The sequence below is a fragment of the Geospiza fortis genome, unplaced genomic scaffold (assembly GCF_000277835.1).
Source record: "Geospiza fortis unplaced genomic scaffold, GeoFor_1.0 scaffold424, whole genome shotgun sequence".
NCBI classification, from domain to species: domain Eukaryota; kingdom Metazoa; phylum Chordata; class Aves; order Passeriformes; family Thraupidae; genus Geospiza; species Geospiza fortis.
This window is the reverse complement of record NW_005054354.1, coordinates 3,445,801-3,463,171: the sequence shown is the minus strand read 5'-3', so window position 1 is coordinate 3,463,171 and position 17,371 is coordinate 3,445,801. Positions and strand designations below refer to the sequence as shown.

General features: G+C 42.4%; 2 protein-coding genes across 2 annotated transcripts in view; one reads left to right on the top strand and one right to left on the bottom strand.

Moving 5' to 3' along the window:
• Positions 1-3,711: 3,711 nt before the first annotated feature.
• Positions 3,712-8,042, top strand: PSMC2 (proteasome 26S subunit, ATPase 2). The gene is made up of 9 exons (XM_031059027.1): positions 3,712-3,814; positions 4,126-4,257; positions 4,885-4,957; positions 5,102-5,197; positions 5,456-5,620; positions 6,129-6,216; positions 6,846-7,048; positions 7,571-7,667; positions 7,770-8,042. The coding sequence occupies exons 2-9, from the start codon at positions 4,247-4,249 to the stop codon at positions 7,925-7,927; spliced, it is 891 nt and encodes a 296-aa protein (XP_030914887.1). The 5' UTR covers positions 3,712-3,814; positions 4,126-4,246; the 3' UTR covers positions 7,928-8,042.
• A 1,969-nt stretch (positions 8,043-10,011) lies between these two features.
• The window catches only part of SLC26A5 (solute carrier family 26 member 5), a 32,978-nt gene continuing 25,618 nt past the window's right edge, over positions 10,012-17,371 (bottom strand). Inside the window, exons 14-19 of the mRNA XM_005423522.2 lie at positions 16,266-16,335; positions 14,780-14,872; positions 13,753-13,863; positions 12,667-12,873; positions 12,350-12,404; positions 10,012-11,812 (exon numbers count right to left, since the gene is read on the bottom strand). Of these exons, the coding sequence (XP_005423579.1) occupies positions 11,670-11,812; positions 12,350-12,404; positions 12,667-12,873; positions 13,753-13,863; positions 14,780-14,872; positions 16,266-16,335 (679 nt within the window). The 3' untranslated portion in view covers positions 10,012-11,669. The remainder of the gene's footprint in view (positions 11,813-12,349; positions 12,405-12,666; positions 12,874-13,752; positions 13,864-14,779; positions 14,873-16,265; positions 16,336-17,371) is intronic.

Here is a 17,371-nt window from a genome sequence, read left to right as displayed (position 1 = left end):
CAGAGATCCTCAGGGGAGGAATGGACCCTCCACCTTCTAAGTCTTGTTCTTTTCCAAAAGATTCCTAAAATGTCGAATTTTCTCATCGTGAGAGGAAAAATGCTTTTTGTGGTTTCATACGTATTTCTAGACTTTAAATGCCCAACAAAAAGTGATATAGTAATGTTACGCCTCCCTGGAAGAGGCTGTGGTGAGGTGAGGGCTGGTATATTCTGCCGTGCCCGCAGTAAAAGAAATCGAGGAAATGGCCTAAAGGTGAGAAGGGGAGACTCACATTAGATATTAGACAAAAAAAATTCGCAGTTCGGGTGGTCAGACACCGTGATAGTTTGCCCAGGGAGGTGGAGTCATCGTTCCTGCAGGAGCTCAGGAACGTCTGGATCTGTCGCTGGGTGATGTGGGGTCGGGGTTACAGGGGCAGGGCTGGGTTGATGGTTGGACTTGATGATCATGAAAGTCTCTCCCAACCTTGATGATTCCGTGAAAGTTTCTTTCTCTTGCCGGGGGGGGAGCGCCCCAGAGCTGCCCTGTGCTGCCGCTGTCATTCGGAATTCCGGGAAGCAGGAGAGGGAAGGCGGCCGAGGTTTCCGAGGATACCGGCACGGTGTGAAAGTTGCCGGTTGCCCCTCATGTTTTAACTTACTGTGGCTTTTTATTTCGTGTTAGTAAATATTTAATAAAGCATCTGGAAGCACAAGCAGTGCAAAATGTAATTAGTGATGGACTTTGAACTATTCCCATTCAAGAAAGATTTCTAAATTATAGCAACAGAGTGTTCAGCAGCTATAAAAAACAATCAATGGGGTGGTATAAATAGTCAGGAGAGAAGTACAGATCAACATAGAAGGTCTTCAGAGTGCTGTATAACGTGCTGCTCCCAGATCACCACAGAATCATGAGGTTGAAAGAGACCTCTAAGATAATGAAGTCCAAACTATGCCCTAAAACCTCAACTAGACTATAGCACCAAGTGCCATGTCCACCAATTCTGTGTGGTTTGGGCTCCATTTGTCTCAAAAAGAGTGGAATTAGACAGGAGAGGAAACAGGGATGGGAAGGGAGAGGGGGTGTTGAAAGTCTGTTAAATGGCAAGTGATGTGAGAGTGGTGTGGCAGAGGGACACTAGCAGAGGTGTATTTTTCTTAGTTAATGGAGAGGGGTCACTGAGGCCGTCTCTATGCAGAGACATCGCTAGTGGGGAGTGGTGACTGTTTTTCACTGATGCTTTCTTGAACATCTAGAAACAAAAAGTTAAAAAGATGAAGTTGTGATCTCTTCAGTCCCTTTTTTGAGCAGTCACAGGCTGGGAACTCCTCTGAGTGAAGCAGAGTTGAAGTGGCTTGCTTGCTGTGAGCTCTGAGTGGTGCAGGTGGTTGGACTGAAGAGAGTAGCTGGAGACCCTGTTTCATTTTTCTTGTATATCTGGTGCTTTTTTGTTCCACTTTGCTTCAGTGAAAAGTGGAAACTCAAAAGAATCTCTCCAAAATACATGTTTTGATCTTTTAGAAGCAGAATTAATACTGATGGCTTTGTTTTCAGAACTGGAAGCTAAGTCTCTCTTGTCTTGTTTCAGCTCTTGATGAAGGAGATATTGCCTTGCTGAAAACATATGTAAGTAGCACTCAGCTGTGGGAGTGTTAAAGACACAGAGCAGCTCCTGGGGGGAATACAGTGCAGGAGGGGAGGGGTAGAGAGTAACTCTGCTTCTCCTAGTGCTTTTCTCTCCTGCCAAAATCTTCTCTCCCTTTTCACCTTCCAATGCCATGCAGCATAAACACTAAAAATAATCCTGGGTTTGTTAACTTGGAAGTAATTAAGGGTTTGTTTCTCTATTTTTGTTTTGTATCTCATTGCTGATTGCCATAGGGCTCTGACAGCCAGGGCTTTACTAGGGCTTTTTCACTGGCCAGTTTTCTTGATTTATACAAAAAATAATTTTAAGATTCCCCTCCTGTCACCAAATTGACTTGCTTTTAGCCATCATGTTAAAAGAACATAATGTTGGGAGGCACTTTTCACAGACAATAAGGCTTAAAATGCCCATCTACCCTTTCCACTGGGAAGTACACTTGGTCTGCAAAAGAGCTCTTGAAAGATTAAACTTGCAGCTTGGGTATGTTTGGCAGAAATCTGATTTTTGTTGACACCAATACTCCTTTACAAAGCTCTGAAATACAGCAGGTACCCACTGCAGCTTCTTTTTTTGTTGCCAGTGGTCTACAAAGGAGATTTTGTATAGCAAATCCAGGTCTGAATCTGCCTGTGATAGGCAGATCTGGATCAAAAAAAGCATTTTATCACAAGCAAGAATTCTGATTTGCCCTTTGATCCTTCTGCTGTCCTCTGTGAATGATGGAAAGGTTGGATAAGGCAGTTAAAGCACTTGTACAGATGGTTTTCAGAAAGTGTGTTCTGAATTCTCTGTATATATGATTTTACTAAGTCTTTTTTAAACTATAGGAAAAAATAGTTTGAAAAAGTAAGGCTGAACGGGTTTAAAAGAAAAACAAATTATTAAAGTTTACAAACATGGAAAATTTCCACCTTCCCAGTTGGTCAGTTGTGTGTAGCTGCAGTTCACTTTTGCAAACAGAAATATTGTTACTGGAGGTTAATTCTGTCTTTTTTGGCTGTCATCAATGGTTGGCTGTTACACCAAGACAGTCTGTTGAACATCTTGATGGGCAGCACCTCTTGTCACTTTTTCCTAAACATGAGATAATTTGACCTACAAAATCTCCATGCTATTCCTTTTCCAGGGCCAGAGCACGTACTCAAGGCAGATCAAGCAAGTAGAAGATGATATTCAACAACTGCTTAAGAAAATCAATGAGCTCACTGGTATGTTTGTGTTGTAGAAATCTTTCAGTAGAGGAGCCACAGGTACCAAAACAAGTGTTGTAAGAAGTTGATTTCCAACAACTTCTGCATCGTTTTTTAGTTGTTATTTTTCTCCAAAGAACTCTTTATTTGGCAGCATGAGGTTTTTGGTTGTTAGGTGATTTTTTTTCAACTGGACAGGGCTAATCTGTACTTCTGATTTTGTAATTTTGTACTTTAACACATTTTTAATCAAAACTGTGGTTTTTATATATAGTGGTGGCATGACACAAATGCCCCTTTCTGACACCAGATAATGAAGTAGTGATAACAGTAACAATTAATTTGTTTCCTAATTTTTCTTTCACTGATGTATGATTTTTGCTCTATTGTTAATCCTGCAGTGGCTCTGAGTTTTGCCAGGAAGACCATAATTTCTCTTGTAAAATAATCTTGATTCTTTTAAATCTATAATGGAGATGGTACTTGTTACATGCATGTTTTGGAAGATTTGTGGGGTTTTTCATCTGTGTGAATCCCTTAGTTTCTGATACTTTGCACTGGAGCTCAGTGAAAACACTCAAGAGTTTCACTCCTTTAGTGAAATGTAGATATCCACTATCAGTGCTCTGTCCTGCTGTAATCATCCCCACTCTGCAAAATTGGCTGGGAGGGTGGCCAGACTGGGATTTGAATGTTCATCTGGCATGGTCACGTAGGCTCTTTCCTTAGGAAACTTGTTCTTTAGGAAATCCATCAAAGATGTGTGTGTGTGTTGTTTTGGAGGTCTCTCAAAAAGCTTCCTGCAGGGTTATCTCTGAGGTTTTGGTGTGGGAAGGATGGCTGACATCCCAGTTAGCTGTTTCCTCCTCAGCTTGTTTGTGCTGCATGCAGGAATCAAGGAATCTGACACTGGCCTGGCTCCTCCTGCCCTTTGGGATCTGGCTGCAGATAAACAAACTCTCCAAAGTGAGCAACCATTGCAAGTCGCAAGGTGGGAGCACTCTTACCCTTCCAGTAGAGCTCCATAGTGTTAAAAATCTGATTTATAGCTTATGTTTGGACTTCTTTAAAAAAATGAAGTCCCTGTTGTGCATATTGAAAGTGCTTTTTACCACTGAATCATAAAGGAACTGTGATTATGTGTGATGTATTTCATACTTATTTCTGCAGCTGTTGATGCTGTAATGGTGTAATCACAAGTACAGCAGGTATTCTGGTGTATTTGGAGAATGTGACTCTCTTGATTCTTAAGCTTGGCAAACAGTTTGTGTGCCTGGAGGTGCAGTTGTGTTTGTGTGATAGGTGCACAAAGATCATCAATGCAGACTCCGAGGATCCCAAGTACATTATCAATGTCAAGCAATTTGCCAAGTTCGTGGTGGATCTCAGTGACCAGGTGGCACCTACTGACATAGAAGAAGGCATGAGAGTTGGGTATGCAAAGTTTTTCTGTTCTTGTGAGTCTTCCTGCAGACTGAAGCTTTCTCTGAATTATCTCATGTTGTAGTTTGACAGGTCAGCAAGCCTTCCTTTCCAATTTTTGCAGTGGTTGAAATTACACCACTACTGTCTTTCTCTTGGATGACAATAACTCACCTGCATGCTCTGTTGGAATCTTGTTTTGATGTTATTTTGGCAAAAATTGACCAAACCCACGTGTCATTGGACAGAGACCTTTCAGTTCAGGCCCCAGCTTTCAGGGAGCCTGTGTAGGCTCCTCCTTTGGTACTCTGAGGTTACATTCAAAGCAGCCAGGAAATGTTCACTGAGGACGTAAAACCTGTTACTTTAAGAGTCAGTATTTTGCCAGTTTGCTCTGTGGGATATTTTGAAATTTAATTTTCAAAATACTTTGGAATTAATAGTTTTGGAAACCTTAAAATTTTCTACAGAAAGAATTCCAGTATCTGGCCTACCTGACTATTAACTTTCAGGGCTGGGCTGTCTTGATGCCAGAGAAAAGAACAGTTCAAGAATTCAGCTTCTCGTTTACAGAGTTGTTTCTACATAACACTTTACTTAACCAGTGTTACAATAATAGTCTTTATGCTTCCTCACCAGGGTGGACAGAAACAAGTACCAAATCCACATCCCTTTGCCTCCAAAGATTGATCCCACAGTCACCATGATGCAAGTGAGAGTTGCCTTTACTTACTTTGACGTGGCTTTATCTTGTAATTGTGATTCCTTTTGCTAGATTTTGTTGTGGGCTGTTGAAAGCCTGTGGAGATTTGCTGCATCAGGCTGGTAACTGCTCATTCACCTCTTTGTTGTGCAGGTAGAAGAAAAGCCTGATGTCACTTACAGTGATGTTGGTGGCTGTAAAGAGCAGATTGAAAAGCTGAGAGAGGTGGTGGAAACCCCTCTGCTTCACGTAAGTAACCTCCAGATTTAAGCTTCTATTATTTTGGAAGTATTCTGGCCATCTGTGAGCATCTGAAAAAGCAAGAAAAGACAATGTTACTGAGTGTAAACAGTTTAATAAAAGGAAGTCAGATTTTTACCATGTGAATCCAGCCCAGCCTTGTTTACATTGCTCTTCATTAATGATTTCCTTGATTTGCATATATGCTTTGATGCACATAATCTTTAATTTGTACATAACCTTGCCTTCTGGCTCCCTTTGTTACAGCCTGAGAGATTTGTGAACCTTGGAATTGAGCCTCCCAAAGGAGTGCTTTTGTTTGGGCCACCTGGCACAGGCAAAACCCTCTGTGCTCGTGCTGTGGCTAACAGGACTGATGCCTGCTTCATCAGAGTGATTGGATCTGAGCTGGTGCAGAAATATGTGGGAGAGGTAAGAGCAAGTCTTTGATGGAGTGTGGAGGGGTTTGCAGATCTCCCTTGTGGGTACCAGACACCACACTGGGGGTGAGGGATGGATGTACTTGGAAGCTGCAGCTGCAGGGGGCAGGAGCTATCAGACAAATCACTGCAGGTCAGGCAGTGGTGACATGACCTCAGCTTTGCTGTCACTTATGAGAGGGATTTTGCAGTATAGAGTTCATTCTGCAAAGTTCAGGAAGATTCTGGAATTTGGATTCTGCTCCCAACTCTGCCACTTGTTTTTCAGTTGGCCCTGAGGTAAATTACTTGATCTGTACTTCTCAGTTTAAGAGCAGTAATTTTTATCTCCTTTACAAATTGCTTTAAGCTTTATACCTCTCCCATTATATGTATGAACAAATAAAAGGTTTTCACATTGGAAACGTAGAAGTATTTGGAAGCATGAAAAGTTTGGTTTTGATAGTTTTCCTTTAATGTGCCTAAAATCTCTAACAAGATCTTGATTTTTTTGCTTTCAGGGAGCTCGAATGGTTCGTGAACTCTTTGAAATGGCCAGAACTAAGAAAGCTTGCCTTATATTCTTTGATGAGATTGATGCCATTGGAGGTATGTTTGTAGTAGCTACAGTTGTAATCTCCTGCAGGTTTTCTTTAGTTCTGTATCTGGATTGCTGCATTTCAAGAAAAGTGCTTGTAAATACTGAGTTAGCAAAACTACTCCCAGCACACCTTGTGTCCAGGAAGCTGTCAGGAAGTGGTTTATTTAGCCCAGATGGAAGCCAAATTTGCACATTTGGAACATCCAGATTATTTGAACTTTAGTGAAGAACCTCTGTATTTTGTTTGCAGAAAAGTACTGTTAACTTAAACCCCATTCAGCTTCTGCACTACACTCAATGTCTTTGTTACTTCCTGAACATTATTATTTTTTCTTAAAAGAGAAGTCCTTTGAAAGTAGAACAGTTCTTACATAGATAGGGGAGAAGGATGATTTTGGTTGAGGGAAGGGCAAAACAAACAAAACCACGTGGGTAAATTCCAGCATCTTGGCCTGTTGTTAGGTAGTGAGATAGAGGCCCTTTTGTACTCAGGACCTTTTTAACTCATCACAATTGAGTTAATTGTATGCACTTTAATTTTCCCATGTGTCCTACAGTGTTGCAGCCACTGTGACACTCTGTGTCCATGGCCTGAGGCTGCCTGTCCCCCTGTGAAACTCGTGTGTCTCCTGTGCAGGTGCTCGCTTCGATGACGGCGCCGGCGGTGACAACGAGGTGCAGCGCACCATGCTGGAGCTCATCAACCAGCTGGATGGCTTTGACCCCCGGGGCAACATCAAAGTGCTCATGGCCACAAACAGACCTGACACTCTGGACCCAGCACTGATGAGGCCTGGCAGGCTGGACAGGAAGATAGAGTTCAGCTTGCCTGATCTTGAGGTGAGAATTCTTTATTTCACTGCCAAGTGTGTTCTGATAGCAGAGTGTTTCTTAAGTTAGGGCATCATTGTCTGGAAGCTTATGAGAATCAGCAAATGTGAAACTACATGGAAGTGTGGGGGATTAAAGGTGTGCCAAAAGTTTTTTCACACTGCACAGATTCCATCCTGGCTGAGAAGTCATTGTAGGCAGCTGTAATCGCTGTATGTTCCTGCCTCAACAGAGAAAAAATCCTTTAACCAGATCCACAATTTAGTTCAGAAGCTGGAATGTGTTTTGTTTGGCTCTTTTGAGGGAGATTTCTTGAGGTACTTCTATGATGAAAGCCCTTTTTAGTGTTATTTTCTTACTTTAGTGTCATGAACACTTAGACATTCCCGTCCAGACATGGGAAACTATAGTTGGGCAGCAAATACAAGATGTGTTTTCCATTTGCCTGTGCTGTGCAGGCAGACAGCTGCAGGCTGGACTCATCACCTCTTTCATGCCATGAACACCTCTGTTCTCCTCCCTTTCCCTCAGGGGCGAACTCACATCTTCAAGATCCACGCTCGTTCCATGAGTGTGGAGAGGGACATCAGGTTTGAGCTGCTGGCTCGGCTGTGTCCTAACAGCACAGGTAAGCTGCATGTATTTATTCCTTTACTTAGACAGTTCCCTGTGTGCCCCATGACCCCAGGCAGTCAGTGCTGAGCTGTTTATCCCTGTCTGTCTGTGCCAGGTGCTGAGATCCGCAGTGTGTGCACGGAGGCGGGAATGTTCGCTATCCGAGCGCGCCGGAAGATCGCCACCGAGAAGGATTTCCTGGAGGCGGTGAACAAAGTCATCAAATCCTACGCCAAGTTCAGCGCTACCCCCCGCTACATGACCTACAACTAAAACCTGGGAAGGCTCTTCCTGTTCCCCCAAAACTTTCTGTGGAACAAAAATCCAAGTGTAGTGATTTGTGTTTTGTTCTTGGAAGCTAGAAATAAATGGAGTGTTCCAAACAGTAGAGGTGTGTTCATTGTGAGTATTCTACTCCAGTGGACTGTTGCTGCTGTTGGGAAAAGATCTTAGTGAGGTTACTGCAGCATGGCCTAAGCCACAGATAATTTTAAATCAGATACCTGGGCAATGTCAGACATCCCAGGTTTAGATGGCTGGTCACCATTTACACCCCAAAGCTTGAATCTGAGCCATAGAGGTGCTGGAAGATCCCTGAGTGACTCCAGTGTTTCTGGGTGTGCTGAGAAGTGCTTGTGTGTCCCAAGAAAACAGGAGCTGCCATAGGAAGGCACTTGTGGTGGTCTGAGTCATTGCCCAGCAAAGGGAAAACATGAAGGGCCATTTTTTCCCCCTCTTGGTGAATGCTCTGGTACCATCACAGCTTGTTTTTTTTATCTTCAGTGGTTTTTCTGTCCCTTTTGCTGAGATTCTTTGTTGTGTCTTACAAAATAGTAAATGGGTCAAGGAGGGGGAAGGTGTAATTTCTCAGTGCTATGGGATGGAAAATTCCTTTTCCAAGCTCCTGCTGTGAAGTTTGACCTCAGTCTGGTAGTGAGCACTTTGATACATTGTGTGACTTGTCTGAGATGCTGCTGCTGCACACAGGATGACCGAGACAGGCTGCATAGCTGAGCAGTGGCTGGGAGTTGTTGATCACACAGGCAGCCTTGAAAGGTTAATCCTTGTCCATCTGACAAGTTCCTGTAGAGCTGGGTGTGCTCATCAAAAAACAACAGCCTTCCATTTTCCTTTTCATTCCAGTATTGCATTAAAGTGGTTTCAGGGGAAGAGCTTAAAGAAATACCTGAGAGGAAAAAATGCTTTTGGGAACTGCTTTGTCTTGGAAGTGGGAGAAGTTTTATTGTCAGTTGTATCAAAATGAGACCCCATCAATTTATCAAGCTTAAATTATGAAGCCACTTCTACTTTTTTTTAATAGGAAGTGTGTGCAATAGGGAGAGTATGCAGCCATGGACTGGGTTAGGGTTCTGGCTGGTGTCAGTATCTTGATTTGGAAACCTGGGCAATCTCAATACTTGTGTGTCATTTCAGGAAGAACATTTTAGGGAGGGATGCAAGTTTATTGGTGGGAGAGAATGTTTCTCATTTTCAGAAAGCAGCACTGACAGCATCTCTGTTTACCAGGAGCAGCACTTGAAATCAAGTGTAGCTTTTACTTGAGAAGAGTAAGTGAAATATGGAGAAAGAGTTTGGATCTTACCAGGTATCCTGAATTATCATCAGTGCTCTTGCAAAAAAAGGAGAAGAAAGGAACATGACCCTGATTTTTACAAGGTGCCAGCCAGATTTAGGCCATCCAGTGCCATCTGCTGTGGTGGGGCTTCAGCAGCAGGGGGGAGGCACTCCCCTGTCCCTGCAGACAAACTGGAGCCCTGTCACAAGGTTAAAGGACTTGGGGTTGTTTATTCTGGCACTGACAAGCCTAAGATAGGATTTCACTTTTGGATAGTGGTCTGTTAATCAGTGCAGGGAAGAGGAAGTGGGTTCCCTTTTTAGGGGCTGGCTCAGGCTGCCAGGGGGAGGCAGTGCTTCAGCTGGTGGCAGCAAAACACAGGAAGAGATGAGCAAAAGCTGCTGAAAATTTTGTTCTATGGGATGAGTTACCAGCACTGCTGGGGGGTTGCTGCAGGAGCACTTGTTCTGCATGGTCTGGGATGTGGGACTTCCTTGGGCAAGGTTTTCAGTCCAGCATTTCAGCAGCTCCCTGGGAAGTGCATCTGTTTCTGCCACAGTGGGAGATCCAGCTTTCGTTGTGTATCCCTGTGAGGCCTGAAATGGATAGGGCTTCATGGGGGTGGCAGGCGTGAGGAGCAGGAACCAGCACAGCAGGGGACACTGCCTGGGGGTGGAAACCTCTCCTGGCATCAGACACTTGTATCTGGGGCTCTCAGCCTGTCCCCCAGACCGAGTCTCACCAAGACAAAGGGGAAAAATTTGACAAGTGACAACACTTTATTTGGGAACTTGACAGGATTTCAATGTGAACTGAAGAGACCAGAGAGTTAAAAACTGAAGCTGCAACAAGCTGAAAGTAGAAAAATAAACTGTATGTAGATACAAAGGCTTGTTGACCTAGTTAACATTATAAAATGTACCAAAAGTTGTTTAAAAAGCACACACAATGTCTTCACATGCATGCACTTCATCCTTGGAACTCCAGCTAAGCAGCAATTTCTGATGCAGAAAGCTTCCCATCCTTATGGGCAGGGGAGTCTGAGGAAATAAAGGATCTTCCCCAACTTCCCTGGTCCCTGGAAACAGTTTACCTGAAGCAAGCCCTAAATGTTCACCTGAAGTAAGCCCTAAGTGTAAGAGCCTGAAAAAAAGAAGAATATTACATTCTGTGACCAGAGGTGAGGAGGGTGTCTGAATTCCTTATGCACTGGACCTGTGATTTGAGGGTGCTGAGCGAAATGTCACTGATGCCCCACTTGCCCTGTGCTGTCAAAATAACCTACAGAGAAACACTTTCAGGTTCCTGCCTCTGCTGTGCCTCACAGTGACTGCTGTGAGGGAAACAGGGGCGTTGAAGATTTCTTTTGCATGATTTCCATGGTTTTCACCTCACACCTGAAGTAAGACAGTAGTGCAGTGGCCAGGCTGACCACAGGAAAAAAAATCCCATGCTACTGTTTCTTTTAAAAACCAGAACATGTGCCATTTTTGAGTTCTACTGAACTCTATTTCTCAAAGCACTTAAAAGCTGTGGCAGAAGCAGCGCCACTGGGAGGAAGATGGGCAACAGAAAAATACTTTTTTTTTTTGACCATTGAGACCTTAGACCTTGCCTAAATTTTCATTCCAGCTTAAGAGACTGCATATAGGGCATCAGTTCTTAACTTAAATAGGCTTCATTCCTGTCTTAAACCAATTTTGTCTTTAAACTTTGAAGATAAATTAAGTTTAGATTAAAATCAATTGTGTTCTTTTCTAGAAAGCCTAACCAAGTTTTGGCAGTGCAAGTACCGTACTGATAATGGAATAATTAAACAACGAGCTTCTGACTTCAAGTTCACTTAGAGCAGAAATGAAGAATTTGGGTATAGCTGAGACAGGTTAGGTATTAAAAAAAAAAAACTCTACCATTCAGGTTTAAAAACAGCAGCAGCTAAATGCCACCAGTGTGAATTCATTAATCCAGCTGGCAGAGTGTTATAAATTGTACCAATCTGTTATATGCAGATGTTGACATCAGGCTTTAAAAGTCATCTAAGAAAGTTATTTAGAGACACTGGTACAGTGTATTGCACTTGCAGAACAGTTACCTCCTGCAAGATCCCACGTGTAGTGAGTTAAAGTGCCCATTTTCTCAACAGGAATAGGAATGTCACCTTGTCCACCAGATGCTGACTGCAGCAAAATACACTGAATTTTCTTTTCTTGCATAATTTTGTGCTTGTTTATTATTGAAAGGCTATACCCTGATCAAAGGAAAAAATTCAAGAGCATGAAGGCTTCCATTTCCTTTCCTACTCTTCCTACAAAAAATAAACACCACCCCATACCCATAGGTGCAAACAGCCTCAGTCTCTCTTCAAACTGTGCAAATTAAATATCCAGAAAGGGTCTCCATCAGCATAAACCTGGCTCCCATTCCACTCAGTGCCGCTCTTCAAAGGTCGGAGCCAGCCTGTGCAGCAGACCCATCTTTCATTTGGCAGGCAAGGACAGCATCATGAACACTGTGAAACAGCAACTCTCTTGTTACACTTTTATCAAAAAAATTCAATCTTGTCAGCTCATTCATAACAGGGCCTACAAAACAAAACCCAAACATGGCATCAGCACATACACTTAAGTACAAAGATGGAAGACAATGGCATATCAGGAAGAAGATGAGAACTTGTTCTCTTACTTTTTGTTACTAAAAAAATTGAAATAGTCAAGTGCATCACATGCTACTTCTACTCCAAGCAGTCCATGCCTATGCAGACACAGACAGAGGCCTATTCTTGGCAGAAGATGTTACAATCCCAAGTATTGGATATTGGAACATTTCAGGCTTTTCTCCTCATTACATTACCACTACAATTTCAAGATACTAAGTTCAGTGTGGCATTCACAACTCGCCAGCAGGAAGAAATGGGAGCAGGATCCCCTCCTCACAAAGCTCATTTCATCAGTGCTCTACTTTCACTAAAGTTAAGGCTCTTGCTTTTCCTCAAATCCAATTCTATGTGAAGTGCTGATACTACTGAGGCACTACTGACAGCAGGAAATTGGGGAGCAAAGGGAAGGAGTTAAAACACAATCTCTCCCATAAAGCTCACAAAACCAAAAAAATCAACTCACCACTACAGCCAGCAATGCAGACATATATATCAACGTCGTTGTGTTCTTTTATAATCTACAACAGAGTTAAGCTGAAGTTAAATGCAGATAATACATCATCATACACATCATACACAGTTCTGGAAGAGAAATACTGTGAAAGCTGCAGAGTACACATTCCCCAGTATTCAGCTAAAACTTACAAAATTAAACCAGTGATTAGGTGAGATATTGGATTGTATTTGAGCAGGCAGTTATGTCTCATGCTGACAGGCTCCTTATTAGGTATCTGAAAAGTTTTCTGTGGGTTTTTCTGGGAAAAAAAAACCCCTACTTACTGATTTTAGTGCTTTTGCTCCAACTGAATCCACAAAGTTCACCGGGGTGAAATCCAGGATTAAAGAGTGAATATCTGATTTGGGCTCCACAAAATGTTCATGCTCATCAGGAGACATGTCATGTACACTAGAATCTGCAAATTTTCCATTCACAGGTAAGTCATCACTTGCTATCTCATGTTTTACACCTGCTTCTACGTCGTTTGTCTGGGAGAGAAGATGAATAAAGCTTAAAGGCAATCAATGCTTTTTCAATGTAAATCCCTTTGCTCCCCTCCCTGGTGTTCTTTAAGCCTTTAAAAGTTGACAAGCTGCTGGTCATTACAGAAACTGGCTTGACATGCACACACACTTCCATATCTCGTGTATATCAAGGCTTGCTCTCTTATGCCCAGCCTTTTAACAGTCACACACAAGCAGCTTAAAAGCTGTTATCTCAGGACTGAATTACCCTTTTTCTTCAAACACTGACACCTGTTCATCTTTACTGACACATTTTTACTCCATTTCCCTGCCTTATCCCATCAAGACCTATATATTCAAAATAAAGAACAGCAATTGGACTCTCAAGTTAGGCCTTTTTTAGGTTTCCCATGGTAAAATCACACACTGTCTCCCACCATGGTGGTGAATTTATATATGCATAAAAGTACAAGCATGTCCCAAATAACCCTTCTTAGTGTATCTGGGCCATGCCAGGATTAGCAGAGGGGATGGCACCTTCTTGCTACAGGGGCTACTAATTAGAATTAATTTTATTATATATTATTCCTACATTATTATTCCAAGTGTGTGTGGAGGGGCAGAGTCCCTTTGATTTCTGCCAACACCACGGTTGGTGAGACAGCATGACAGTGTGGAGAGTTTCTGTGCTACTCTGTGCTAGCTGAATGCAATCAAGGTCCAACATAATTATCCAATACAGCAGTGAGCCTCTGATCCTTACACTGTTCCTTCAGCCACCTGTCCCCATGCACAGCACTTCCTCCCTAAGCAGCACACCTTGTATGAAACACAAGAGCAGTAACACCTGAGAGCAGCCTGCAAGCTGATAAAGCAGAGGTAAATATTTACAGAAGAGCTCACCAGCTTCAGCACAGCTTTTTTTCTCTGTTCATTTGCTGCCTTTATCTCCCTGGCATGGCGCTTCTGGGCTTTTTTCCTTGCTTTTAATAAGGCACCAGGGTCCACTCCAGTCTGTCAGGAGAAGAAAGTATGATCAGAGGAGATTCAGCTTGTTAGGATGGCACTGGAATATCAATTTGCACTGAATTAATCACTGCCATAAATTTAAACAAGAAGCCTGCATTTTCCAGCTTCCCTTGGTGGGGGTGAGAACGGTGTAAAGAAGGAATCATCTTGGCAAGCACTGTGTTAACAAGATGAAGGAAAGATGCATCTCATTCTTTTCTTGAAATCAGAGAGTGTTGTGTTTCCACCAAATGCTGATTGGAGTGCGGAGAGCAAAGGGGAGAGAAGTGCATTTGGGCAATAATCACCAATATCTCTTGCTTTGTGAGGGCAAGTACCACCCACCTGGTTTGTATAAGACTCGCCATGGGAGCTACAGAAAAATGTTTCAGAAGTTAGTACAGGCACAGTTGTCACCGGGTCACGGGCTCTGCTGTTGCCACTGCCATGCAGTGACAGCACGGGTGACACAGGCAGCGAGGCACACCCTGCCTGCAGCTCATCTGCTGCCCATGGGAGGCACTAAATGCCCACAGTATTCCACGTCTTACACTCCAGTAAAGTTAGTTAGCCAACAAGGGAACTTTTATTCCCATTTTGTTTTCAGCTCAGCAACTATTTTCCTGTTGAAAAAAAAGGTTTGACCAGTTTGTATTTGACCAGCTCTGCACCCGCCACTTTCCATTCACGAGCAGTCAGTATGAGGCAACACTCTGTTTATTCCCTCCCACCATGTTGTTGCTTCCTAAGATAATTTGTTGCTGGCTGGAGGATAACCTTCTCATATTTTACAGATCACCAGGGACTGCAGGCTGAGAAACACTGTGCTAAGGGCTACACTAAAGGAACTGAAAGACAAGCAAGTTTCAGAAGCCAGTTTGAATTTTTAGGACACAGACATTAAAGAATTTACTTTACTCACCTTTTTTATCAGTGCCCTTCTATATGACTCACTATTAGCAAAATAAAGAGATGTATTAGCTTGAAATATTTTGATTCCAGGATGTTCTTTAACCTAAGGAAAATATTGGATGTGAACAGTTAAACAGAATAAAGGTCCCTGTGTAATCACAAGACACATGAACATGCAGCAGTGCAACAGCCAACTCTGGGTGGCTCTCAGCATGTGCCAGATAAAGAAGGTTGGCACTGTTGTGAGCAAAGGCAACCAGGAGATCAGAACCTCCCCCTCTCCCAGTGTAATACTGCACACTATCAATGCCTGGTAACATTTATCCTTCTATATTACACCAAAATGTACAGCCATAAAAATTAAATATTTGCAGTTCTTTCATGTTGCTATTTGCAGCTGATATTACCCTGAGGAAATCAGGCACTCCTAGAACTGCTTCCTTTTAGCCTGCCTTTCAACAGGCATAATAACTCATTTTCCTCTTTCTCTCTTTTTCTTTCTTGACTCCCCAGGTACCAAGAAAATGAACCTTTCAAATCTGTGGTTTTATCCAGACCTTTGGACAGGTCTTGATATTCACTTCTCTCCCCTCCTTTACATGCAGTCATCTCTAACTAAACAGGCTGAACTGTGACATTTTGTATGCAAATGACCTGGCCAGCAGCAGAGACCCAGCCTGCCATATGCTGCCAGCCCCACCTTTACCAGGAGGAAATGCTGACTGCATTCAGTGTAACAGAAAGGGAGTCTGCTCTCCTCTGCATGCAGATATAAATGTGAGCACTCATACTCCTGCTTTGCATCATATTTAAAGCAGAACTGCATGATCTTTTTCCATAGGTTTTTACAGACTGGTTCCTCAGTAAAGGGCGATGTAACTTTCATAGCAGCATCACTGAGAACATAGAGAGTGCAGAAAATTGTCGCTGCTGTTTGGGAATAAATACAGCATGTTCATATCCACTGCACTGAAAAATGTAATGCTTTCATCAACTTTTGGTTGAACAAAATGGCATTTATGAGAAGCTAAGTGCATGATGAGCAATTGTGCCATTAATCACATATATTTAATGAGCAGGGGATGGGTGGGATGCTGTTTTGAACAGTTTGTGCAATTCTGAAGAACATACAAGTTTGGATCCTGGGTTCCATGGATTCCATGCACTACTGCTGCACAAATAAAGAAGGTGGCCTGGTATGCAATTGTTTACATAGCAGGTTTAGCAGTGGTATTCCTAAACACTTGGAAAATGGAACTAGTATAAAAGTACTTTTGGTCACTGCCTGGTGAAATGTACGTGCAGTACAAAGAGCTGGCATTTTGAACAAAGCAACTTTTACTACTAAGCCCAAATCTATTTATTTCCTTTCAACACAGGTGAATGCTCAGCAGCCAGCACTGCATGTGCAGTGTGGTAGGACAAAGCAGCAAATTGTCACAGCTGTCTTTGCTCCACTGAATGAAACTTCTCAATACAGAAGAACATGTTCCTACCTCTTCATACTCTTCTACATCATAGTAGATGTCAGTGGTAGGAATCTGACCAAGGATTCTGTACTTAGGTCTAGAGAGAAAGGAAACAAGTATTTCTGTATTATCACTTACAAAGTGGAAAAGTGAGTGTTTAACACAGACTGAAACTTATTTTAAATGGTCATTCTGCAGGGCCTGTCTGGTACAGGACTTTCTAAACATGGTTAAATGCAGTGAGCAGTTTATAGCAGAATACAATTAAAAGAAAGCTGTTTCTGTCAGTGCAAAATCAATTTATAAGCTTAGTGCTGAAATGTCATTTTCTGAAAAACATGAGTCAGAAGATGCAAAAGGACAGGGCAAATTCTCTGTCACCCCAGGACAAGCACCAACTGGTGCTACTCTATTGACTGTCCTGCAAATATGCAAGCTCACACTGACAGAAAACATGCTGCAATTTTGAAGAGCCACTCTGCTCCCAGGACATTGTCTAAGCAGATGAATATTCCCAACTCACAAGAACTGTGACAGCAAAGTACATTACTGTTCTGTTTGCAAGAATAAAACTGTATAGAGATAGCAGAAAAATACTCTTATTTATGCAGAGTGGAAATTTCACAATTTGTTTTCACTCCAGTGCAGACAGAACCAAGACTTTTACACAGTTTCCACCTGTCCCAGACCCTGAGCCCAGAAACCTCACATGCCAGTCCTACCCACACATGCAAGAAATCATTTCACTGTAGACCTGGAAAGCTTCACAATAAGAGCTTTGTCACTTTGAATGGGGAGAAGTGACTTGAAAACTAGAAGAACAGCCACTGTATTCTACAATTTAGAACTTTCTTTTAAAATACCTAAGCATTCATCCCATGATAACCTGACACAACTTCAGCTTGCCTGTGACAATTAGTGCACACAAAACATAATCATACTGAAACTGGCAGAAAGAAGATTTAAAGTTCTAAACTCTAAGCATTAAAAGAAATAAACAAGAAGATTAACCACTATGTGAAATGAAAAATCTTCTGTTTATTTCTGAGAGTACAAGTTCATGCTCTCTAAAAATTTTGTTCTCAGAAAAAGAAAATGTGAACCCTGGATCAGAGCCAAAGGGCATGACCTAT